Source organism: Papaver somniferum, unplaced genomic scaffold, assembly GCF_003573695.1.
Source record: "Papaver somniferum cultivar HN1 unplaced genomic scaffold, ASM357369v1 unplaced-scaffold_21, whole genome shotgun sequence".
NCBI classification, from domain to species: Eukaryota; Viridiplantae; Streptophyta; class Magnoliopsida; order Ranunculales; family Papaveraceae; genus Papaver; species Papaver somniferum.
The window spans coordinates 121,726-149,472 of NW_020631041.1; the positions used below are offsets into that span (position 1 = coordinate 121,726).

Below are 27,747 nucleotides of genomic sequence, written 5' to 3' on the forward strand. Positions count from 1 at the left end.
TCCAAGCAGACTGACGGAACATGAGAACTAGTCTGTGGAGGTGTAGTGTCAACAGGCGAGAGAGTAGCAGCGGAAGAAGAACCACCAGATACATGTGCATTATTGTAGTCAGTTGCAAAATGATCATCAGACAAATTTCTAGGAACTGAATCAGTGACCGCGTCAGAATACAGTGAGTGCAGTTTTTGAAGCTCATCATTATCTGCCAACGGGAAAGTATCTTCAATAAAATGTACGTCTCGAGACTGAAAGTAATGACCTGTGTCAAGATCAAATAAATGCCAGGCCTTCTTTCCAAATGGATAGCCGAGAAATATGCAACGACGACTACGACTGCCAAATTTATCACCAGGATTGATATTTTTTGCGTAACAGAGACATCCAAAAACCCTAAGAGAGTGAATAGATGGAGCCGAACCATAAAGAAGATCATAAGGCGTCTTGAAGTGAAGAATACGAGAAGGGGTTCGATTAATTAAGTAGGCAGCAGTAAGAACACATTCTCCCCAAAAGTCAATTGGTAAGGATGCTTGAAAACGTAGCGCACGAGCAACATTAAGAATGTGACGATGCTTTCTTTCCACCCTAGCATTTTGCTGTGGTGTCTTAACAACCGAGGTTTGATGAATAATGCCATTGTTTCGAAAATAAGAGAGACAAGACCTTTGAACTCGGTTCCATTATCACTGCGGAAAGTCTTAACCTTTCGAGTAAACTGTCTGTCAACTAGTGCAAAGAAGTTTGTTAACAAGGTAGGTACCTCATCTTTGGTTTTCATCAAATACACCCAAACACATCTAGAAAAATCATCGACAATGGTTAAAAAATATCTGGAGTTACAGGCACGATTTGGATGATAAGGCCCCCAAACGTCGCAATGAATTAATTCAAATAAATCAACTGCCCTACTAGTGCTCAATGGAAAGAAGTACGAGTTTGCTTGGCTCTATGACAGATATCACAAGCATGAAAATCTAACTGACTATCAACAAACCAATCTGAGGTAGAGACTTCAAAGCTTGGATAGAAGGATGACCAAGCCGTTTGTGCCATAATTCTGCTGCATTCTTCTCTAACACAACGTTGACACGAGCTGGTTTCCCCTTATCAAGCAATACAGCCCATCCATGAGCTTACCCATACCAATCCTCGTCCTCAAAGTATGGTCCTGTATAACACATTCAGAGTTAGTGAATTGAACACTTATATTATTCTTCTGTGCATGAGTAGCATGCGATGACGATAAAAGTTGAGAAACCGAGAGAAGATTGCATGTGAATTGAGGAACAAACAGCACATTGTGCAATATAAGAAAATCATTTAACTGCACAATGCCAATTTTGGTTGCTTGTATGCTGACACCATTAGGCAGACCAACCTGAAGAGGACTAATATTATAACAAGATTCAAACACAGTGTCATCACAACAAACATGGTTGGAGGCTCCTGTGTCAACAATCCAGATGTGACCACGCTTACCAGAGAGACGAACATGATTTGCAGTCTGCATCTCACCAACAATAGCGTTTGCCTTAGCTGCTGGTTGATTACGGTGAGCTGGTGACTCGGTTTTGAGATAAGCTGCAGGTGGACGTCTGGGTTGGCGACCATCTGGATACCCATGCTTCTCCCAACAGCGATCCTCAAGATGTCCATTATAACCACAATAGGTGCACTTCAATGGAGTTTTAGCAGCTCCCGATTTTGATCCTTGTGGCTTATTGCCGTGAGCAAGAAAAGCCATTGGAGAAACAATATCCTCCTTTGACTGAGTATAAGATCGAACCTCTTCCTCTTGAATGAGACGAGAATACACAGTGTGCAGAGATGGAAGTGGTTCGGTGCCCAAAATACTAGAACGAACATTAGCATAATAGGGTATAAGACCCATTAAAAATTCACGTACCTGATCATTGTTACGTCGAGTACGTAGAGTCAGATTAAGATCACAGGTACAACCTGAGCACTTACAAGAAGGTAAGGCATCAAAGTCATTGATGTCATCCCAGAGTTTCTTCAACCTCCCATAATAGTCTTGGATAGACTCTCCATCTTTTTGTTTACAACAGGCGACATCAGATTTAAGCTGAAAATTTTTTATTCCATTCCCAAGAGAAAAACGAAGCCTGATATCTTCCCATAAATCAAAGGCAGTGTCACGATAAGAAATTGAGGAACGAAGAACTGGATCAATAGTGTTAAAGATCCAGGCAACAATCATGTAGTTTATAGTCCACCAGTCATCCAGGTCAGAAGAATCATCAGAAGGTTTTGAAAGTTTACCATCAATGAATCCCAGCTTGCGTTTCGCACCCAAAGAAATACGAAACCCTTTAGCCCATTCTTCATAGTTTGATCCTTTGAGAACTACATGTGTGATGATAGTCCCTGGTCCATCATTGGAGGCGAGAGCATATAAAGAAGACTGTTTGTTTGGTGAAGAGGAAGTTGAAGTTAGAATACTAGACATTTTTACCGGACTCACGATACCATGAAGGTTTCAATAACCTAAGACAAGACAAGATAACTTAAACAACAAGATAAGAAGGATAATTCCCTTGTCTTTCATTGATAACAAAGACTCCTATATAAAGGAGTAGGGTTACAAGATATGCTAAAAGAGGTTACAAGATATTCTAAAAGAGGTGAATATCTTCTCAATACAAGTAAGTAAATATATACAAAATATACAAGAATATACCCAATAATAAAGCTGTTGGTGGAAGGCGTGATCCAAGGAGAAACAGTCGTCCATACTGGTTAAGGAACGCCCTTCTTTTCTACAAAAATGTGGGAGTGATTCATAGTCCATGACTTTCAACAACTCTTCTTTCCCATTACCTTTGAGCACCTGAATTTTCCTCTGCGTCTCTTCCCGCAGTAGTTTCTTCACAATCTTCCATAATTTTGAAAATGCATATTGGGTATTAACAACGTAGTATGTCACGGCTATTTCTGGATAATTGAGGTCATCGATAGTAGCTATTGTGGTCAGTAGCTTTATCTGGCTGATCGCAGAAAGCTTTAAACAAGTCATATCGAAAACTTTGACACAAGTCCCAATATAGCGTCCATATTTCTTTGTTGCCTGAGGAAACACAACTCGGTCACGATATTCATTGATCTGGATATGTGACTGGTTATAATAATCGACCGGACCTTTGTCGTATGTACTTTTTCCAACGCCAATGGCAAAAACAGGAAGGCCTTCTTTTGTGTAACCTGACAATCACAGCTTTGTATAATTCAGTGGGAGCTATCGGTCTCATTAATATCTTATCAATCTTGTTTTCCATCCTCCAATTTATACAATCAATTAACATCTGATGTGCTTTGGGAACATTCCAAGCTCTAGCCTTAAGAAACCGCACCAAAGTTTCAGCTGGATATCCTTGGTGCATATTCCGAAAACTTTGCTTTAGAGGTTCTTCAAGTTTTTCTGCTAAATCAAACAACTGTTTGATCGCTTCTTCTTGAGAAACCATCGCTGTAGTTTTTTTCTCTAATCAATTTTTTTTTCTACATAAACCTAACCTAACTTTAACCGTAGAGACGAAGAAATCTTTTCGACTTAATTCTCTTGATCTTTTTTGTATTTCTAGGAGAGGTAATACCTATATATATTTTTTCTTGAAGCCTACCTATATTTTTTTCCCGTGCTTTTCTGTTTCAAAATCTATGATGGACTATAAAATTCTATTTTGGAGATTACTTTGTTCTCGAGTAAAGTATATTTTGGAGTTTCTTCGTTTGCAATGGTTTCCAATAAGCGGAGTTTTGTTTTTTTATAGAGGTTATGGTTTGCTTGATGGTCAAGTTATTTCTAGTCCGGCATCAGAAGCTGCTGTCTATAAATAAACACCTTGTCTCTTGCCTATGATATTTCAATCCAAAGATTCAAATTAACTTCGCTCTTAGTCCTTCAAATTTACTGTACATGAAATATGTCGAGCATTCCAGTGGATCTCTATTATGACATCCTTTTAAGGTTACCGACAAAATCATTACTTATTTGCAAATCTCTCTGCAAGTATTGGTATGCCCTCATCTCTAACCCTAGTTTTGCTAATATGCACCTTAATTTTATTTTCCAACGAGACAATTTCATAAGTCTAACGCCTAATTATAAGGAAAAAATTAGATGCGAATACGTAGTGCATTCAACAGGTTATGAAACATTATTTAGGGAAAGTCATCAAAAAAGTGTTGATGACATGTTGTTTAAAGGTTGTTCAATCTTTTCGTCAGCAGCTCATACTATTGAGTTGTGGTGTTCTTGTAATGGTTTGGTTTGCTTACACTTTGGGGCTGTTAATAAACAATGGATTTGTGTTTGGAACCCTGCCACAAGATAATACAATAAACTACCCAAAGCGCCAACTAGCTTTCCAACTAGGCTAGGTTTCCTTGTTGATTTTAGTCAATCTGCTTTGGGTTATGATCATAAAATTAAAGATTACAAGTTTGTAACTATAGTTTGTTTGGGAAACTTCATTCATGAAACACCCTAGTATATACATAAGGATCAAATTCTTGGAAGAAAATTCAAGATATCCCTGATGGAAACCTTTATCAAAGGCAATCTGGGGTGCTTGTCAATGGAGCTTTCCATTGGTTAGGTGCAGGAAACAAAGAGAGTACTCTTTCCGATTTTATAATTTCTTTTGATATCAGCAATGAGAGTTCCAGTGATATACAACTACCCAGCATGGAAGATTTGAATGATGGGTGATGTGTTCGTGTGGGGGTGTTGGAAGGGTGCCTTTGTGTTATTGTTGTCGATTATTATTTTGATCAAGATCTTTGTGAGCGTCGACCTCAAGTTATAATATGGGTAATGCAAGAGTACGGAGTTTCGAGAATCTTGGAGTAAGCGTTTTGTTATATGGGCAGCCCTTACCATTTAAGCCTTTTGTGGTATTTTAAGGATGGAAAGATTATTTTTTCTGGTGTTTATCAACTATATATATATGACCTGAAACATGGAGGTACTAGATCACCAAATCTTCCTGATTCGCGCACAACTAATGTTGTAAGTTACTTTGAAACCTTAGCTTCACTAAACTTTGGAATGTACGTAAGGGAAAATGGAGAAATAGAGTTGTCAATTATTGAAGAAGAAGAAGGAGAAGAGGAATCCATTTAATTCAGGTGCATGTATATGTTATTCTTAGTCCTTGTTTCTCTTTTGAATGATTATTAGTCCGTGTTATAATAGATGAAGGTTAGATTTGCTATTTTTATTTTTCTAATCAAGAGCGTTAATCGATGACTCTTAGGAGCAGTAAAAGCAGGAAAATCCCAGAGTACCCTCCAACCAAAAGAAATCAAATACCACTCTCTATCTCATTCCACTTATACACCAAACCCTGAAACTGGATGTCCTTGAGATCTGGAGAAGGAATAGCTCGGTACAAGAACAGCAGACTTCCTTAAAAAACTGTAAATTGATGGATGGACATCAAAGTTTAGTATTAGAAATAAGCAAGGTGAATAAAAAATCTCTAAGTTTCACTCAGAGTTGTGTTTTCAAGCACATGTGTATGTAACAGCTAAAAGCTTTCCCCAAGTTATGATATGAGAATCGTGACATTGATGAAACTCTCCACCTGGGTCAACTTCGAGTATTTTGAAAGGTATATCAACAATAAAAAGGATTTTGGAGTACGAAAGAGGACAAACAATTAAGGCTTTTGATAAAGTAAAAGACATGATAGAGAAATGCATATGATAACAATACAATACAAAAAAAAAAAACATCACCTTTCCCTTGCCATGAAGCCTCCTTAATTTTATTCTCTCATTCACCCTTTGACATTCTTACAGTATAATTTAGAAATGAAATTTACCATTATTGTTTTCTATTTTCTTATTTTAGTGGATCCGTAAATATTTTTCATGAGTAATCCAAAATATATAGATCATCGACTGACTACCAGAATATATATAGTCAAACTAAAATAAGCAGACAATGAAATAACTTTAAGTAAAGGCTAGTTATTGGTTGCATTAAGTAAAATTCACGAGGATGGACGTGTTATCACGTCATGTATATATGAAGCAATGAACTCTTACCTCCTAACAGTTTCCTGTCTAGCTAGAGACTAGAAGTTTATTTATAATTTTTCTCCAGAGTTGGAGTTTGTCCCTGTTGCATCAGCCATTCTTTAAAAGCTGAATGTGTTCTTGAGAGATCTATCTGCACAAAATGTTGCATGGAACGTCAGAGTGGCAAGCCCATATGGTCTCACACCACCACTTCGCATATACTTTTGCTAAATACCAGCAATTTAACAACGGGTGATATATTCACCGGTTACAAGATCCTCAACTGTGAGTTTATGGTTTTGATACTAAATTATATTCTTCCCATGCATGTTATATCAAAACACGTCCAACTTCTATAAGCATAGAACACGCCTAAGCAGTGTCACGTAAAATCTTGATGCGTGGCAGTAGATTTCTCCGTGACACCAGGAGAAACCTCCACGATATGATAGAGGAATTGCGGTGGGAGTCCAAACTCCAACCTCATAAGTTTGTTAATTAGCATATGTCGTGAGAAACTATAAAAACAATTCCATTGCGTATACTCGGAGTCAGAACCCAGATCTATATATATTCTAACTGTTAGAATAAAAGTAATAAGCAGTTTCCTTGTTTGCAATGGTTTCCTATAACTGGAGTTTCGTTCTTTTAATATGAATCATGAATCCCAAATAGACTACGACTTAGCAAGAGAATAGAAGTCAAATAAAATTAGGATTAATAAAACCGAAATAGACTAAGTTTCCATTATACAAAGAGACTTGGACATCAATAAATTTCTACCTATATATAACTAGAGTCAGGGCCAACACAACCTATAATAATTCTTTTTAACGAAAAGAGAAGGAGAGATTTATTGTAAGAGCTAGAGAGGCTCAAGCTAAGAAAGGTATGGTCATAACCTTATAAATCTCTTCTTTGGCTATAATCTGAGTCTCTCTTAGGTCGTATAATCTGAGTTGCATGTTGACTAAACTAAATCATATGTCTCGAAGGTTATGTGTTTAAACTAAATCATATTCTTACAGCTTTATTTCAGGATACAATATATTTAGATAAAAGTATTGAATTTGATATGGCACTGGTTGATGAAAAATTTGACTCAATGAACGAGTTATATGCTTCCTTGTTCGGTGATGAAAGTGATGATGAACGTGCGGAAGAGATTATAGAAAAAGTATTTGGTAAAAGTGATGACGATATGGAAGAACTTAAGGTTGAAGAAATAAAGATTCCATCAAAATTTGAGAAAGGACAACAGGTTTATAATGACTTTTCTGAGTCGAAACTTGAAGCTGCCGCTGCCAAGCTACGTGAGAAATATCAAAACCTAGACAAAGGTAACTAATTCAATTATTTATGAATGTAAAGACTAACTACTCTTTTTTGTTGATTCTTATGTTCTCTTGTGCTAATTATTTTTCCTATTTATACACACAGCCAAAAAGCAAAGAAAAATTCAAGTTGTTGAAGATTCTCTTTTCTTTCGCCGGCTACAAAAACCAGAGAAAGTAATCTCTAAAAGACATCCTAAATTCGGGCTTCGTCGAATTGCAATATTCTAGCGGAAGAATCAAGCTCGAGATTATTATTATAAGATTTAATTCGTGATTGAATTTTCTTAATAAAAAGGGAACAATATTGAGTTGTAAAGTAGCAAAACTATAAAGAGCTATGTCAGTTTTCTTCGATTCTATGCATATATTGGACCATCTCTCTTATAAATTGCGAGTTTGAACAATCTTATGTATTAGAATCATAAGAAAAAAAGAATGAAAATTGTTTTGCAAGTAGAAACCAAGCTACAGAAGCTTTCGGAATTATCCAATTAAAAAGCAAAGAAACCAAAAGAGAAGCAAGACTCGAATACAATTGAAAGGCGTGCGTTTATATCTTATTCTTCGCTGTTTTGACGCATGTTGCAACGGTTTAGCACTAGTACCTAAGCGACCACAACAAATTTGGGATCCATACATTGCATCCATGCCTACTACGCACCGCCAGACTAACTAAAACAGCAAATTGAAGTTCTGTCAGAAGTTCTTCTTCTCAAAGTCATGTGCTCTACCACGGAGCTAAGTCGGCTATTCCTGTTAGAAGTTACAATTGCATTCATTCCACATTTATTAGGTAGCTCATCTTAGATAGTGGTAATGCAAGTTTGAAATATAGCAAAGTTCTGTGTTATTTTGTGAAGCGCTTTTCTTATTCACTTGAGGTGGGTCTACTTTGTAATGACTAACAAGGCTAACAAGAGAAATCAATGGACATAGGTGATTAACATACGCAAGCACCTATTAATTAAGTATTTGAACCCCTTCAGCTAGCATCCTAGATTGGGATTTTAATATTGCAAATGTAGAGATGAATTCAAATTGGCTGGATAATCAGAAAATACAAAGAAGAGTAGAAGAGGTCAGCGGAAACCCCAGTCGCAAAGAGGTCAATGTTGTTTCTGATTTAGAAATGGTGGATTTTGTCGTGGTTCTTCTAGATCAACTAGGTTTGAGCCGAGTTACAGTCTGGAAAAAAAAAGAAACATTGCAAGCTAACATTTTTTTACTCGGTCAGTTCTGAATCCACCGTTGTTGTTTTTAAAGTCTAGCTGCTCAATACCTAAAATTTGAATCAAGATTCTGAAGCTAAGTCTGTAACTTTCTCAATGGGAAATAGATACCCAAATCGTTTTTAACAAGTTATTAGGTATTTCTGACCATCTGTGTAGGTTGGAGAATGCAAAATCTCATTCAAAGATGAAAAAGCCTTTGTTTGTTTTTTTTTTGAAAAAGGCAAAGGATATATTAAAAATGAAAGAAAGAGTGCCAAGATGGCACCCTCCAAAGATACACGAAGATAGGCGACTAGAGAGTTTACATTGGACTACTCTCTAAACAAATTCACCCAATCGAAAAAAAAATCATCAAATTTGATCTGCTTAAACGACTCAACATTGACAGTCCAACTAAAAATCAACGACTTGATATCTATAATTAGAGAAGTTAAGGTTTTTCTTCCTTGTTTCTGCGTTATTAAGATGTCGTTCCTTTCTAACCACACCGACCACCATATCGCAAAAGGTAAGCAATACCTCAAGAAAATGAGAGGTTTAGTAGAAAAATTCAATTTCCACTTCCAAAGGAATTCCATAACTGTCGTAGGATGAACCAACCAATACCCAGCTGATGTAAAAATTGTTCCCAAATCTGCCCAACAAAAGAGCAATGAAGAAAGAAATGCTCTACTGACTCCTCACTAACATTACAAAACGCGCACACATTCACCACTGTCATACCCCTTCTTGACAACAAGGAAAGAGTAGGGACAACCCTATTTGCAGCAGCCCATACCAAGAAACTAATTTTAGGAGGAATTGTCTTATTCCAAATATAATCAGAAGGAAATTTTGGAGGTATAACTTGTCCTTGATCATGCATGAGCCAAGCATAGCAAGAACTAACAGAAAAAGTACCTTTTGGATTAGAAGTCCATTCCCGTTTGTCGTCGTCTGCAGCAAGCTCTCCTTGACTCTCTAAGATTCTTGAAAACTCCACGACCTCTTGAATTTCCTGATCCTTAAGCCTTCTACAAGGATCAATGTTCCAACACTGCCCATTACCGCTGTTATTGTTCATGTCTTTAACCGAAGCTTCTTTCCTCCTACTAACTTTCCACAATCTTGGAAATAGCTCTTTAAGAGTTTTTTCATGACACCAAACATCATTCCAAAAATTCGTTTTGTTACCTCGTCCCACTGAAATTTTTGATCCATTTCTAAGGAGCATAGACTGATTAAGAATACCACGCCATAACCCCAATCTGTAAGTTCTCTTTGAGTCCTTTGGTAACCAAACCTCTTCAACTCCGCCAAATTTCTCATATATAAGTTTTCTCCATAAACTAGTCTTCTCCTCTCCATATCTCCACAACCATTTAGTTAATAAAGCGTCATTTGTTGTCTTCAAACCATTTAGTTAATAAAGTGTCACCCCACAGGAAGTTCCGCATGAGTCTTTCTAACTTCTTTGCTACTGACACCAGAATCTGAAAAAGAGAAAGATAATACAACGGAATAGACGTCAACGTACTGTTGATGAGTTCTACTCTTCCGGCTTTTGAGAGATACCTTCTCTTTCAAGGCGCAAGTCTAACTGTCATTCTCTCAATTATTGCAACCCATACACCAATCAATCTTGTGGAAGCACCAATAGGAATTCCTAGATAAGAAAAAGGAAACTCACCGATCACACACCTCGCTAAACCAGCACACTCTTGAATGATATCTTGTTGTGTCTCTATACCCATCATGGAACTCTTGGTCAGATTAACTTTCAACCCTGTCTTATCTTTAAAGCTCTCTAAAACTTCTAAGAGTTTCCGAACCTCTTCTTCCTTTGCATCTAAAAAAAAAATTGTATCGTCCGCAAATTGAAGGTGCGAAATTTCCATACCGTTTTCCTTAACATAAAATCCTTTGAGAAAGCCATCTGCTTTTGCATTAATCATGAGCTTGTTAAACACTTCAGCCACTAATAAAAATAAGAACGGCGAAAGTGGATCTCCCTGTCGGAGCCCGTGAGAAGACTTAAAAAATCCTTTTGCTGCCCCATTAATAATAACTGAAAACCTTGCAGAAGAGATACAATGACGTATCCATCTTCTCCATTTCCACCCGAACCCCATCTTCCTAAAAACAGCCTCCACTGCCCCCCCAAAGAACATGATCATAAGCTTTTTCCATATCTAGTTTACAAACAATTCCTTCTTTTCCTTCTCTCTTCCTCGAATTAATTAACTCATTGGCGATCAAGATCCCATCCAGAATTTGTCTATCGGCTAAAAAAGCTCCCTGGGACTGGGATATCAGATTTGGCATTACCAACTTTAATCTATTCGCAAGATCTTTAGATAAAATTTTATAAATGGTACTAACCAAGATAATAGGCCGAAAGTCCTTCAACTCAACTGCATCATTCTTCTTAGGAATCAAGGAGAGAAAGGTGCAATTTAAGCGCCAATCTACAAACCCTTTCTCGTTAAATTCTTCCACCACTTTCATGAAGTCGTCCTTTATCACCTCCCAAGATGCTCGGAAAAATTCAATTGGAAACCCGTCAGGCCCTGCGGACTTACTTAGCTTGAAAGATTTCATAGTCGAAAGAATCTCTTCTTCTGAAATAGCTCTTTCCAGTAAAATGTTTTCTGTCGCATCAATTTTTGAAAAAGAAAGATCATCCAAGTTCACATACTCCACCTGATCCTTAGAATAAAGCTTTTCATAGAAATCAATGACCTCTTTCTTAATGAGGTCCTGACAAACCACCTCATTTGAGCCAATCTTTAACTTGAATATCGCATTTTTCCTTCTATTCCCACTGGCCATTTTGTGAAAGATCTTTGTGTTTCTATCGCCGTCCACATGCCAACGAATTTTAGCCCTTAACTTCCATCTCTTAGCAATCAGTACTAACACTTCATTGTAAGCCTGACGATGACTCGCCATCTCTACAAACTCTACATCTGAAATAGGAGCCGCTGCTTCTTCTTTTTTGTCCAAAACATCAATCAATATTTCTAATTCCCTCAACTTCTTATCCAGGTTACCAAAAGCCTCTTTACTCCATCATTTTAGAATTGACTTTAACATTTGCAACTTCTTAGCAAAGATAAAGCTCGGCGACCCTTCAAAAAACATGTTATTCCACCAAAAAGGCATCATTTCTTTAAAGCTCGGATGCTCAAACCAGAATGTATCAACCTTGAACGGAAACGGACCAAAGACAATACCACCACTTCTTAGTGACAGAGGCGAGTGGTCGGAAACTGTCCTAGTGAGAAGACATTGCGCCATCAAAGGGAATTTGTCCTCCCATTCACCACTAACCACAAATCTATCCATCTTGCACAAAATAGGACTAGACTGCATATTTGTCCACGTATACAACCCTCCATTCAGTGGTAAATCATAAAGCTCGTGTCTTCGTAAGAAAAAATCAAAGCGCCTCATATTCACATCGGAATCACTCGGAATATTTTTTTCTGACGGGACTCTAATAACATTAAAATCACCACCTATACACCAAGGTAATTCAGGCCACTTCGCTCTCACTTCATCAAGCTCGGACCAAATTAACATTCTGTCTGCATCTCCCGTTGGACCATACACATTTGTAAGAACACAATCGAAACCATCACAAATTCTCGTGCCTCTGATGGAAAGACAATGAGTTTGAGCAAATGTTTCAACACAATTAAACGCAGCATCATTCCAAATTGTTAGGATCCCCCCCGATGCACCAATTGAATTTACTGCGGTCCATTGATACCCTGTTGAACCCCACAAACTCCTAACTGTATAGTCATTCATCACCTCCATTTTTGTTTCTTGAATAAAAGTCACAGCAGCCTTTTCAAGTTTCACTAAAGAACTAATAGATGTATCCCTTCCTTCAGTCCCCAACCCTCTAATGTTATAACTTAGGATGTTAAAATCCATTAAGACAATTATCCCCCTCAATTGGCACTAATACTTCAGCATCTTCCTTCTTATCAAAATAGCTCTTCCTAGTAAATCTAACAATCTCACTTGATAAATTCTCTACTATAATTGATTCAAGTTGAGCAGATAATGGGAACTTGTCACAATACCTGTCGTCTAGCCAATCATCCCTAAAAAATTGAGAACTGAAAACCCTAGAACCTGATTGTTCCTTAGAAGAGATGTTACCTCTAGAAATTGACCCCCCCGTGCAAGCATTCACATGAGAGTCCACGATTCCACTAGCTTCAATTCTTCGTCTCCTGTCTTCATTCACCTCACGGCAATCTGGAATTTCCACCGGATTAACAATTACTTCTTCCATTGACGATGCAGCTTCAGTAGAGAACCCTTGAATAATGAACTTCAAAAACCTTTTTTGTTTGAATCTTCTATTCCTATCAACCTTTTTAATTTTCAATTTTCGATTTACTCTCCAAACAAAGTCTTCTGTATAACTTTTCCACATTTTGTCCTTTGCAAGCTCATCTTCAACTAACTCGAATTGAGAAGGAGGAATAGGATTATCATTCCCATGGAAAATTACTGGAACACCCTGCAAAGGGTTAAAACATGGAGTTCCCCGAGAATGAACATTAATATTGCTAACGACACCCATTAAAGAAGCTTCTGTAGCAATAACTGGGTTGTTGATAACATCACCGTGCAGAAAATTAGTCGGCCCAAAATCTAAGCCCAAGTGAACCCCGTGCTCTTCAGGTTCCAGATTTAAATCACATATCGTCTTCTTTGCCTTCTTGTTATCAAGTTTAGAAGAAGCAGATAAGCAGGCACCCAATCCTAGACTCAAATCAAATAACAGACCCTTCCTCTCTAATTCACCCTCCAACGCAGCATAAGAACCCCTAGAAATATGACAAGGATCTTCGCATAACCCCTTGGACATTACCGAAAAACCTTTAGGCATTGCACATTCTGTTATAACTCTGTTCCCTAGTAGCATAGAGTCAGAAAACAATTTGCTATGATTTTCTAGGATTACAGAGCTTTGAGCTGGAGCATTAAATGCTAATTTCAGACATTGCGTGACATGTTGTACACCACATTTTTCACTCTCCGTCTCGGACTCCAACACGATCAGCTGGCATGTACCTTCTTTAGATGGAGCCATACTCTCCTCCTCTTGATTCGCCACCTCAAAATGAGCATGTGGATCTTCTTGACTAGTCGCTCTCTCATTAATACCCTCTACCAAGGGTAGGAAAGGCTTAGTGTTGCTCGAAAGAACAGCAAAAAACTCTCTGTCTTCCTCTTGAGCTTTGTTGACCAGCTTCCTGATGGGACTAGACGAGTGAATTGTTTTCAAGAATTCAAATTCTGGACTTTTCTGTCTACCTGACGTAGAAGCAGCAACATTGATATTCCTAGCATGCCGGAGCTCAGTTACCGGAGATGGAGTGGATTCTGTGTTGCCCTTCATCTTATCATACTTCTCCACTAGAGTTTTAAACGGAGGATCTTTGACGCAGTCCTTGTTAAAAAAAGAGTCCTTTAAACTTTCTGTTGAATTGACCAGAGTACACATGATATTGTCTAAATTTCCTGTTTTGATAATTTTAATCAACAAAAACACTTCTCTTCCTTGAAGCGAAATTTGAATGGCTGCCGGAATACTCTCTATTTTCCCCGTAATACATATTGTAGCCTCAGAAATTTTGAAGAAACCACTGGTAGCTTTTGAAATAGCTATTAACTTCCCACATCTAAGACCAATTTGAATAAATGATTCCTCTGTCCATAAATCAAGAGGAGGACCTTTTACTCTTAGCCAAATATGATTTTGAGAGAATAATTTAGGTACATCAGGTGATTGATCTGAGGACCATTTCTGAAATGAGATTTTGGTAGCATTGAATGTGAAGCATTTTAATACGCATCACTTGTTGGAGTTGATTATCATTCTCTGCAATAAAGATTGCATGAGTGGAATCTACTTGTTTCAAACTTAAGTTGCGAGACCAACCCAATTTTTGTTTGATCGCAACAGCCACATTTCTCCATCCCGGATTCCACCTTGAAATAGCACAGACAATTCCGAAATCTACAATTTCTTCTCTCTCATAACCAGGATTCCACGTTGTAGTAAAAGTATTGCCTTGTTTCACTTCAACAGAATCATTGAGAGTTTTAGCAAAATTTTTGCTAATCTTTACCGCTGATTTTTCCACCCATTTAGGAAAGTCTGAAGAAGATGGAGCATAGTCCGATGTAGAAGTCTTTTTAGTTACCAAAATATCTAAATTGGCTGCCAGAGCTTCCCATCCCCATCTATCCTTACCTGCAGGAAAGCAAAACGATTTCCTTGTACCATTGCTGTTGGAGAATAAGAATCTGGTGGCTCTGATTATCTCCCCTTTACTATTTGATTGCCGCTCAAAGAACCATCTCGCTTGTTGTTCATTACATTTGATCTGATCATAAGCAACAGACGCTTTTCTATAGTGATGTCTTAGGAAGCCAATTAACATGTAGATAGATTCAAAAGACATAGACGCTTTCCAAAAGAAACCATAACCTCTTTCCACAATCTCTATATTGGATCCATCAAGTCTTGTACACAGGAAAGATTTTTTTTCTATCTCTAACCTCTTCACCGTAGAAGCCATGGTAACCAACAAAAGAACAACCTTAAAAAAATTCGAAAAAGAAAGGACAATCAAGTTAAAGCACGGCTGATCAATATCTAACTAGAAGAGAACCCACCAAGCATGACCGAAGTAGCAAGGGACTAGGCTTCCACAAACCAGATTCCAATCAAAACTCCATTAAGAAGGAATACCCACCAAGCATGACCGAAGTAGCAAGGGACTAGGATTCAAACTCATTAGAGCAACCATACAGAGGAACAAGAAAATCTCATAGAAAATTAAAATCCAAAATCTTCAAAGGAATACCCTATAGATCTTAAAACCAACGAAGCTAAGAACCCATGCTCCCTGGAAATCTCGGCCCCAAGGGGAAGGAGCAACCACCACCACTTGCTCCGTCCTTGGACGGCGAAGAAGTCAAGAGCTTAACCTCCCAGGAAATCCCGGCCCCAAGGGGAAGGAGCACTACAAAAGTGTCCGTCCTTGGACGGCAGAGAAGTCAGGAGATTAAAGGGAAAAGCAGAAGGAAGGAAGAAAAAAAAACCCTGAAAGGAGAAAGTTACCGGAGACTCCATGGTTCGATAACCCCTCAGGCCCTTATAAGCATTATAAGATGATCTCAGAATAGATAAAAAACAGGAGATACTTTCAAGATGAAAGGACAAGAAGAAAAGAAAAGTGATACACAAAAGCCATTGATCTTCTATAGATAGATGCCGGAGAAAAAGATCGGCAAACTCATTCGCACAGAAATCTCAATGGCACAGAAACCAAGTCAGAGAGGAAAGAGATCAGTTGGAAGGTCGAAAAAGCCTTTGTTTGAGGATGATGATTACTTGGGAGACTTTGACACCGAATCTTACTATAATGAGCAACTTGATGATGTCAAAAATGGTTCACGATGAAAATGAGGATTTAGAAATATGGGTTTCTTTTATTTTATGGAGAACTTAGTTAGTTTCTTTGGAGATCTGTTGTATGTTTTATGTTTTGTTTTTTTTTCAAGGTTTATGAGTTGCTCGTATATTTTCTTTTTCGTTCTCTTTTTTTTTTTTTTTTTTTTTTTTTTTTTTTTTTTTTAACCTTGGTGTCACTCTCGTAGTTAGTAAGTTCGCGAATGATTCACGAATCATTCCCGAATTTTTCCGTAACACGAATTTTACTGTTTTATTCGTGCACGTTTGCAACTCCGAACCCAAGACGTGTATTATGTGGCATTCCTGGATTATTCGCGAATCGTTCACGAACTTTACGTATCCCGAATGATACGTCCGCTTAATTCGCCATAAATTCTTTAGCTTTTACATATTCAAAGGCCCCACTTTTTGGGCTTTACTCCCTACCAAGCATACACGACCCAATATTAGACGTTGTTGTAATTTTTATGGGAAAAAAATGACAGAAGATTTTGAAGGTGAAGGTGAGAGAGATCTCAAACTCACTAACCAAGCATCTAAACGACTATACCACGTCCTCTTGGATGACTAATGTTGTATATTATTAATACCATCATATTAAATTTATTTTTTCTTTAAATAACTCACACATATGCATAAAAATTAAGCTATGACCTAATAAATACAAATTATTTATCATATATAGATACTGATTTTTTAGAGCCGAACTCACATTTATAATCGAATTATACACGTACGTATGCCGTTCCGAATTACTGACGAATCACGTCCTGTTGACCGAATTTGAGTTTTCCAAAAACGTATAATACTCGTACGTTTGTCATTCCATACGTTTGCCGAATTCCGAATTACTAACTAGGATCACTCTCACCTATATCTTTGTCTTTTTAATTAAAGTTGGGTTTAAAAAAGAATAAATATACAGAAACGACAATATTTACCAGAAGAAGCGAAAAAAGGATGAAAGAAAAGACTACCAAAACAAAAAAAGTTGTTTCCCTCTAAAACAGAATGAAGAAATTGATATGTAAAGAATGACTAGCAGCTTTTGTCCAAGAAAGTAACTAAGTTCTAGCTTCCTAAGCCACATCTCCATCAGTTTTAAAAGTATAATCCTTCTCAAATATAAGCTTATTGTAATGGCAAAATCTGACAGTAGCGTTGTTTGAATAAGGTTAACTCCACTCTTTGGTACTCATGTGCCTCTTGACGCTTTTTATCAATTTTAACCCTACGCCGTCTTTCGGGTAATTAGAGATAGCTCTAGTTGTATGAAGGGTTACATGCATAATTCAATAGAAGATTTGCGCATGCTAAACTATTTTAGAGTTGACATAGAAGACATACAACAAACTCTACTCATGGAGTGTACTTCGGAAGATCCGGAAATTGGTGAGCTGAAGATTTGTTGGGATGGTGGAGCTTGGGCAATACAGGCCAAGCTGGTTAAGCGGTGATTGCCAGGGATGCTACCTGTCCCATTTTAAGGACGCTGTGTGTTATCACTGGCTAAATATTTAATCACATGGTAGATTTAGGCCAATTTTGGGGTCACGAAGTACGATAGCATATCATAAGTCACCATAAAATTTGGGTTATAATGATATAGATTAGTTCATATTGTGTAATTTCTGGGTTTTAAACTTTTAATACCGGTTACTAGAATTACGTGTATAAAGATCAATCAATCTTTTCTTTTTCAATAAATAAACCAGGGGCTAACTCTGAAAGTTATAACAAGGACACAAAACAATAACATACATGACGTGACTTACAGTGATTTCCATAAGTGACCAGAATCTTGCGTAACCAGAATCTCGAGTAACCAGAATCCATAACCAGAATCCAATATTAGTGACCAATCCATAAAACAGTAGCAGCAGTAAAACTAAACCTAATAGTAACACCCCGCATATAGGTGAGCTTGGATCGTTGAAGCGTGATCCACAACTCGGTGATATTTTTTTTTGACGATTTGATGAACTTTCTTCCACAAGGAAAATATGCTGGAAGGCAAACTCTGATCCACGTCTTCCACAACTCGCTGGAAAAATCATCGGGATTTTTCGACTCGTCGGGAAAATATTGATCACACATGGGGTACCAATTCTTCTGACGAAGATCGTCACCGTTCTTAGGACATACAATCACCAGATCCGTAACCGTAACCCATTGAATCACACATACCGAAACGATTATAGGATTAGATGAATCATTTACCCTAGTTGGTAGAGTAAAAACCCATTTTGCAAAGAAATCAAGAATCTTCCAGAGATAACAACAACTGATTACCCAACAACCAGTCTCCCTAGTTGAAGAAGCATGATTTTGCGTTTCTTCAAAGTCAGCCCCCTTCCGGAGAAACTCGCCGTGAATCTTCTGGTCACTGCAAACCACATTTATTACATCCCTACTGACACAACATACTAAGATAGAAGAACCAGTGAAAACCCACACCAAATAGCCGGACAAGCCATTCACAGTATGAGAAACTAGATCGAGACTTTTACAAAACTAAACAAACAAACGAAATACATGAAACTAAGTACAATACTACAACAAAAATGGAAACTATCAACTGCAAGAGCAAAAAAAGAAAGAGATCTTCCCAGATCTTCTCCAAAAGGAGCCGATCCGAGCAGATGAAGAAGCGCCGGGGAGGGTTTTTTCGTTAGAGAAGAAAGAGAAGAGAGAGGAGGAGAGAGCCGGGGGGGTGTATAATGATCAATCAAGTAATATTAATCTAACAACTGTTCTGCATACTACTTATGAGTAACAGTTAGGAAAAATCTGAACAGAAGAAACATTAAACAGCTAAAATAGTGTATGGATTGAGTCGGATTTGCCTCATGCCCCTGATTGCTGCTTGATGTAACTATAAAGCTGTTGGTGGAAGGCGTGATCCAAGGAGAAACAGTCGTCCATACTGGCTAAGGAACGCCCTTCTTTTCTACAAAAATGTGGGAGTGATTCATAGTCCATGACTTTCAACAACTCTTCTTTCCCATTACCTTTGAGCACCTGAATTTTCCTCTGCGTCTCTTCCCGCAGTAGTTTCTTCACAATCTTCCATAATTTTGAAAATGCATATGGGGTATTAACAACGTAGTATGTCACGGCTATTTCTGGATAATTGAGGTCATCGATAGTAGCTATTGTGGTCAGTAGCTTTATCTGGCTGATCGCAGAAAGCTTTAAACAAGTCATATCGAAAACTTTGACACAAGTCCCAATATAGCGTCCATATTTCTTTGTTGGCTGAGGAAACACAACTAGGTCACGATATTCATTGATCTGGATATGTGACTGGACATAATAATCGACCGGACCTTTGTCGTATGTACTTTTTCCAACGCCAATGGCAAAAACAGGAAGGCCTTCTTTTGTGTAACCTGACAATCCTAATAATTGGGAGTCTCGCACAGCTTTGTATAATTCAGTGAGAGCTATCGGTCTCATTAATATCTTATCAATCTTGTTTTCCATCCTCCAATTTATACAATCAATTAACATCTGATGTGCTTTGGGAACATTCCAAGCTCTAGCCTTAAGAAACCGCACCAAAGTTTCAGCTGGATATCCTTGGTGCATATTCCGAAAACTTTGCTTTAGAGGTTCTTCAAGTTTTTCTGCTAAATCAAACAACTGTTTGATCGCTTCTTCTTGAGAAACCATCGCTGTAGTTTTTTCTCTAATCAATTTTTTTTTTCTACATAAACCTAACCTAACTTTAACCGTAGAGACGAAGAAATCTTTTCGACTTAATTCTCTTGATCTTTTTGTATTTCTAGGAGAGGTAATACCTATATATAATTTTTTCTTGAAGCCTACCTATATTTTTTTTTCCCGTGCTTTTCTGTTTCAAAATCTATGATGGACTATAAAATTCTATTTTGGAGATTACTTTGTTCTCGAGTAAAGTATATTTTGGAGTTTCTTTGTTTGCAATGGTTTCCAATAAGCGGAGTTTTGTTTTTTTATAGAGGTTATGGTTTGCTTGATGGTCAAGTTATTTCTAGTCCGGCATCAGAAGCAGCTGTCTATAAATAAACACCTTGTCTCTTGCCTATGATATTTCAATCCAAAGATTCAAATTAACCTCGCTCTTAGTCCTTCAACTTTACTGTACATGAAATATGTCGAGCATTCCAGTGGATCTCTATTATGACATCCTTTTAAGGTTACCGACAAAATCATTACTTATTTGCAAATCTCTCTGCAAGTATTGGTATGCCCTCATCTCTAACCCTAGTTTTGCTAATATGCACCTTAATTTTATTTTCCAACGAGACAATTTCATAAGTCTAACGCCTAATTATAAGGAAAAAATTAGATGCGAATACGTAGTGCATTCAACAGGTTATGAAACATTATTCAGGGAAAGTCATCAAAAAAGTGTTGATGACATGTTGTTTAAAGGTTGTTCAATCTTTTCGTCAGCAGCTCATACTATTGAGTTGTGGTGTTCTTGTAATGGTTTGGTTTGCTTACACTTTCGGGCTGTTAATAAACAATGGATTTGTCTTTGGAACCCTGCCACAAGATAATACAAGAAACTACCCAAAGCGCCAACTAGGCCAGGTTTCCTTGTTGAATTTAGTCAATCTGCTTTGGGTTATGATCATAAAATTAAAGATTACAAGTTTGTAACTATAGTTTGTTTGGGCAACTTCATTCATGAAACACCCTAGTATATACATTAGGATCAAATTCTTGGAAGAAAATTCAAGATACCCCTGACGGAAACCTTTATCAAAGGCAATCTGGGGTGCTTGTCAATGGAGCTTTCCATTGGTTAGGTGCAGGAAACAAAGAGAGTACTCTTTCCGATTTTATAATTTCTTTTGATATCAGCAATGAGAGTTCCAGTGATATACAACTACCCGGCATGGAAGATTTGAATGATGGGTGATGTGTTCGCGTGGGGGTGTTGGAAGGGTGCCTTTGTGTTATTATTGTCGATTATTATTTTGATCAACATCTTTGTGAGCGTCGACCTCAAGTTATAATATGGGTAATGCAAGAGTATGGAGTTCGAGAATCTTGGAGTAAGCGTTTTGTTATTAACCGTGGTTATATGGGCAGCCCTTACGATTTAAGCCTTTTGTGGTATTTTAAGGATGGAAAGATTCTTTTTTCTGGTGTTTATCAACTATATATATATGACCTGAAACATGGAGGTACTAGATCACCAAATCTTCCTGATTCGCGCACAACTAATGTTGTAAGTTACTTTGAAACCTTAGCTTCACTAAACTTTGGAATGTACGTAAGGGAAAATGGAGAAATAGAGTTGTCAATTATTGAAGAAGAAGAAGGAGAAGAGGAATCCATTTAATTCAGGTGCATGTATATGTTATTCTTAGTCCTTGTTTCTCTTTTGAATGATTATTAGTCCGTGTTATAATAGATGAAGGTTAGATTTGCTATTTTTATTTTTCTAATCAAGAGCGTTAACCGATGACTCTTAGGAGCAGTAAAAGCAGGAAAATCCCAGAGTACCATCCAACCAAAAGAAATCAAATACCACTCTCTATCTCATTCCACTTATACACCAAACCCTGAAACTGGATGTCCTTGAGATCTGGAGAAGGAATAACTCGGTACAATTGATGGATGGACATCAAAGTTTAGTATTAGAAATAAGCAAGGTGAATAAAAAATCTCTAAGTTTCACTCAGAGTTCCTTAAAAAACTGTAAATTGATGGATGGACATCAAAGTTTAGTATTAGAAATAAGCAAGGTGAATAAAAAATCTCTAAGTTTCACTCAGAGTTGTGTTTTCAAGCACATGTGTACGTAACAGCTAAAAGCTTTCCCCAAGTTGTGATATGAGAATCGTGACATTGATGAAACTCTCCACCTGGGTCAACTTCGAGTATTTTGAAAGGTATATCAACAATAAAAAGGATTTTGGAGTACAAAAGAGAACAAACAATTAAGGCTTTTGATAAAGTAAAAGACATGATAGAGAAATGCATGAATGCATATTATGACAATACAATACAATACAATACAAAACAAAAAAAAACATCACCTTTCCCTTGCCATGAAGCCTCCTTAATTTTATTCTCTCATTCACCCTTTGACATTCTTACAGTATAATTTAGAAATGAAATTTACCATTATTGTGTTTCTATTTTCTTATTTTAGTGGATCCGTAAATATTTTTCATGAGTAATCCAAAATATATAGATCATCGACTGACTACCAGAATATATATAGTCAAACTAAAATAAGCAGACAATGAAATAACTTTAAGTAAAGGCTAGTTATTGGTTGCATTAAGTAAAATTCACGAGGATGGACGTGTTATCACGTCATGTATATATGAAGCAATGAACTCTTACCTCCTAACAGTTTCCTGTCTAGCTAGAGACTAGAAGTTTATTTATAATTTTTCTACAGAGTTGGAGTTTGTCCCTGTTGCATCAGCCATTCTTTAAAAGCTGAATGTGTTCTTGAGAGATCTGTCTGCACAAATGATGCATGGAATGTCAGAGTGGCAAGCCCGTATGGTCTCACACCACCACTTCGCATATACTTTTGCTAAATACCAGCAATTTAACAACGGGTGATATATTCACCGGTTACAAGATCCTCAACTGTGAGTTTATGGTTTTGATACTAAATTATATTCTTCCCATGCATGTTATATCAAAACACGTCCAACTTCTATAAGCATAGAACACGCCTAAGCAGTGTCACGTAAAATCTTGATGCGTGGCAGTAGATTTCTCCGTGACACCAGGAGAAACCTCCACGATATGATAGAGGAATTGCGGTGGGAGTCCAAACTCCAACCTCATAAGTTTGTTAATTAGCAATTCCATTATGTATTCTTTCTTTATTAGTCCCACATTGTATGGAAAATTAAGATCCTGCAGTTTATAATCTTTTAGGGCCTCTCCACTCATTGCCAATTGGGATGCACGAATTCTAACACTGACTCTATCGTATTGTTGTGTTCTAGTAATGCTTTTTTTATGTTTTTTGATCGTATTGTTGTTGGATCTCCAATTTACTGCTCTAGTTGACAATGAAAACACAATCGCGGATACAAGGTCAATATGGCCAAGATCCTAAACAACCAGAACTGCTCAAAGAAAGGAAGAACCTCTATTAACGGTGAGAGCTACTACCTATTAACTACAATAGCCCAGTTATAATGCAGACTCTGATAAGTAATGTCTCTAAAAGATATTGTTTTAGATGTCAAGTACAATGAGAGAGCCTTAATCTTCCTACTCAAATTTTCTTGAGAGTATTATGAATCTTGAAAAATGCACTTATTTCTCTATTTCCACACTCCCCAAACGAAAGCAAAAGGTAGTAACTCCCAAAGAGTCCTGCCATTCTCAGTGAGCCCGCGAGCCGTTTGCTTGATAAACAAGTTTGTAGCGTTTTCGCTGATAACCCAATCCCTATGAAATTCCTTCATGAAGAACATCCAGATGTCATACATTTTTGGGAAGTGAATGAAAAGATGGTCGATCGTTTTTCATTTAACTTACAGAAAATACACCTATTTGCTAACTTCCATCCCTTCTTCTTTAGATTATTTTGAGTTAAAATAGCATCATGATGAATTAACCACATAAAGAAAGAAACTTTAGTTGGTACTAAGCGTTTCCAAATTTGTGTCGAAGGGAATATGATACCTGAGTTCTTCGCCAGTCCTTTGTAGCACGACTTCACCGAAAAGACTCCGCTTGTCTCCCGTCTCCACCTTCTAGAATCTTCCCCATTGCTTAACACGATTCAGAGTGGCAAGCCCGTATGGTCTCACACCACCACTTCGCATATACTTTTGCTAAATACCAGCAATTTAACATCGGGTGATATATTCACCGGTTACAAGATCCTCAACTGTGAGTTTATGGTTTTGATACTAAATTATATTCTATAACTGGAGTTTCGTTCTTTTAATAAGCAGTTTCCTTGTTTGCAATGGTTTCCTATAACTGGAGTTTCGTTCTTTTAATATGAATCATGAATCCCAAATAGACTACGACTTAGCAAGAGAATAGAAGTCAAATAAAATTAGGATTAATAAAACCGAAATAGACTAAGTTTCCATTATACAAAGAGACTTGGACATCAATAAATTTCTACCTATATATAACTAGAGTCAGGGCCAACACAACCTATAATAATTCTTTTTAACGAAAAGAGAAGGAGAGATTTATTGTAAGAGCTAGAGAGGCTCAAGCTAAGAAAGGTATGGTCATAACCTTATAAATCTCTTCTTTGGCTATAATCTGAGTCTCTCTTAGGTCGTATAATCTGAGTTGCATGTTCACTAAACTAAATCATATGTCTCGAAGGTTATATGTCTAAACTAAATCATATTCTTGCAACTTTATTTCAGGATACAATATATTTAGATAAAAGTATTGAATTTGATATGGCACTGGTTGATGAAAAATTTGACTCAATGAACGAGTTATATGCTTCCTTGTTCGGTGATGAAAGTGATGATGAACGTGCGGAAGAGATTATAGAAAAAGTATTTGGTAAAAGTGATGACGATATGGAAGAACTTAAGGTTGAAGAAATAAAGATTCCATCAAAATTTGAGAAAGGACAACAGGTTTATAATGACTTTTCTGAGTCGAAACTTGAAGCTGCCGCTGCCAAGCTACGTGAGAAATATCAAAACCTAGACAAAGGTAACTAATTCAATTATTTATGAATGTAAAGACTAACTACTCTTTTTTGTTGATTCTTATGTTCTCTTGTGCTAATTATTTTTCCTATTTATACACACAGCCAAAAAGCAAAGAAAAATTCAAGTTGTTGAAGATTCTCTTTTCTTTCGCCGGCTACAAAAACCAGAGAAAGTAATCTCTAAAAGACATCCTAAATTCGGGCTTCGTCGAATTGCAATATTCTAGCGGAAGAATCAAGCTCGAGATTATTATTATAAGATTTAATTCGTGATTGAATTTTCTTTAGTAAAAAGGGAACAATATTGAGTTGTAAAGTAGCAAAACTATAAAGAACTATGTCAGTTTTCTTCGATTCTATGCATATATTGGACCATCTCTCTTATAAATTGCGAGTTTGAACAATCTTATGTATTAGAATCATAAGAAAAAAAGAATGACAATTGTTTTGCAAGTAGAAACCAAGCTACAGAAGCTTTCGGAATTATCCAATTAAAAAGCAAAGAAACCAAAAGAGAAGCAAGACTCGAATACAATTGAAAGGCGTGCGTTTATATCTTGTATACATATTCTTCGCTGTTTTGACGCACGTTGCAACGGTTTAGCACTAGTACCTAAGCGACCACAACAAATTTGGGAGCCATACATTGCATCCATGCCTACTACGCACCGCCAGACTAACTAAAACAGCAAATTGAAGTTCTGTCAGAAGTTCTTCTTCTCAAAGTCATGTGCTCTACCACGGAGCTAAGTCGGCTATTCCTGTTAGAAGTTACAATTGCATTCATTCCACATTTATTAGGTAGCTCATCTTAGATAGTGGTAATGCAAGTTTGAAATATAGCAAAGTTCTGTGTTATTTTGTGAAGCGCTTTTCTTATTCACTTGAGGTGGGTCTACTTTGTAATGACTAACAAGGCTAACAAGAGAAATCAATGGACATAGGTGATTAACATACGCAAGCACCTATTAATTAAGTATTTGAACCCCTTCAGCTAGCATCCTAGATTGGGATTTTAATATTGCAAATTTAGAGATGAATTCAAATTGGCTGGATAATCAGAAAATACAAAGAAGAGTAGAAGAGGTCAGCGGAAACCCCAGTCGCAAAGAGGTCAATGTTGTTTCTGATTTAGAAATGGTGGATTTTGTTGTGGTTCTTCTAGATCAACTAGGTTTGAGCCGAGTTACAGTCTGGAAAAAAAAGAAGAAACAATGCAAGCTAACATTTTTTTACTCGGTCAGTTCTGAATCCACCTTTGTTGTTTTTAAAGTCTAGCTGCTCAATACCTAAAATTTGAATCAAGATTATGAAGCTAAGTCTGTAACTTTCTCAATTGGAAATAGATACCCAAATCGTTTTTAACAAGTTATTAGGTATTTTTGACCATCCTAAGATGAGATCTATGTGTAGGTCGGAGAATGCAAGATCTCATTCAAAGATGAAAAAGCCTTTGTTTGAGGATGATGATTACTTGGGAGACTTTGACACCGAATCTTACTATAATGAGCAAATTGATGATGTCAAAAATGGTTCAGGATGAAAATGAGGATTTAGAAATATGGGTTTCTTTTATTTTATGGAGAACTTAGTTTCTTTGGAGAACTGTTGTATGTTTTATGTTTTGTTTTTTTTCAAGGTTTATGAGTTGCTCCCTATTTTCTTTTCCTTTCTCTCTCTTTTTTTTTGTAACCTTGGTGTCATTCTCGTAGTTAGTAAGTTCACGAATGATAGAAGAGATTTGAAGGTGAAGGTGAGAGAGATCTCAAACTCACTAACCAAGCATCTAAACGACTATACCACGTCCTCTTGGACGACTAATGTTGTATATTATTAATACCATCATATTAAGTTTTTTTTTCTTTAAATAACTCACACATATGCATAAAAATTAAGCTATGACCTAATAAATACTAATTATTAATCATATATAGATACTGATTTTTTAGAGCCGAACTCACATTTATAATCGAATTATACACGTACGTATGCCGTTCCGAATTACTGACGAATCACGTCCTGTTGACCGAATTTGATTTTTAAAAAACGTATAATAATCGTACGTTTGTCATTCCATACGTTTGCCGAATTTCGAATTACTAACTAGGATCACTCTCACCTATATCTTTGTCTTTTTAATTAAAGTTGGGTTTAAAAAAGAATGAATATACAGAAACGACAATATTTACCAGAAGAAGCGAAAAAAGATGAAAGAAAAGACTACCAAAACAAAAAAAGTTGTTTCCCTCTAAAACAGAATGAAGAAATTGATATGTAAAGAATGACTCGCAGCTTTTGTCCAAGTAACTAAGTTCTAGCTTCCTAAGCCACATCTCCATCAGTTTTAAAGTATAATCCTTCTCAAATATAAGCTTATTGTAATGGCAAAATCTGACAGTAGCGTTGTTTGAATAAGGTTAACTCCACTCTTTGGTACTCATGTGCCTCCTTGACGCTTTGTTATCAATTTTAACCCTACGCCGTCTTTGGGTAACTAGAGATAGCTCTAGTTGTATGAAGGGTTACATGCATAATTCAATAGAAGATTTGCGCATGCTAAACTATTTTAGAGTTGGACATAGAAGACATACAACAAACTCTACTCATGTGAGTGTACTTCGGAAGATCCGGAAATTGGTGAGCTGAAGATTTGTTGGGATGGTGGAGCTTTGGGCAATACAGGCCAAGCTGGTTAAGCGGTGATTGCCAGGGATGCTACCTGTCCCATTTTAAGGACGCTGTGTGTTATCACTGGCTAAATATTTAATCACATGGTAGATTTAGGCCAATTTTGGGGTCACGAAGTACGATAGCATATCATAAGTCACCATAAAAATTTGGGTTATAATGATATAGATTAGTTCATATTGTGTAATTTCTGGGTTTTAAACTTTTAATACCGGTTACTAGAATTACGTGTATAAAGATCAATCAATCTTTTCTTTTTCAATAAATAAACCAGGGGCT

The 27,747-nt window shown here is 37.0% G+C and overlaps 1 protein-coding gene and 2 pseudogenes across 1 annotated transcript; all 3 read right to left on the reverse strand.

Moving 5' to 3' along the window:
• Positions 1–2,481: 2,481 nt before the first annotated feature.
• On the reverse strand, positions 2,482–4,048 carry LOC113340094 (annotated as a pseudogene).
• A 5,119-nt stretch (positions 4,049–9,167) lies between these two features.
• LOC113340095 lies at positions 9,168–10,728 on the reverse strand. Its single transcript, XM_026585315.1, has 3 exons — positions 10,287–10,728; positions 10,035–10,089; positions 9,168–9,966 (listed from the first exon to the last, which is right to left on the reverse strand). The coding sequence occupies exons 1-3, from the start codon at positions 10,726–10,728 to the stop codon at positions 9,168–9,170; spliced, it is 1,296 nt and encodes a 431-aa protein (XP_026441100.1).
• Positions 10,729–18,871: 8,143 nt separating this feature from the next.
• Positions 18,872–19,787, reverse strand: LOC113340096 (annotated as a pseudogene).
• Positions 19,788–27,747: the final 7,960 nt, after the last annotated feature.

Bases quoted from the DNA above. Each gene is read 5' to 3' on its own strand.
- LOC113340095 (XM_026585315.1), bottom strand. From the start codon at position 10,728: ATGGGGTTCGGGTGGAAATGGAGAAGATGGATACGTCATTGTATCTCT. The intron at 10,090-10,286 runs GTGAGTTTCCTT...TCTCTTTTTCAG, and splicing joins TTTAGCGAGGTGTGTGATCG to ATTCTGGTGTCAGTAGCAAA. The intron at 9,967-10,034 runs GTGACACTTTAT...ATGGTTGTGGAG, and splicing joins CATGCGGAACTTCCTGTGGG to ATATGGAGAGGAGAAGACTA.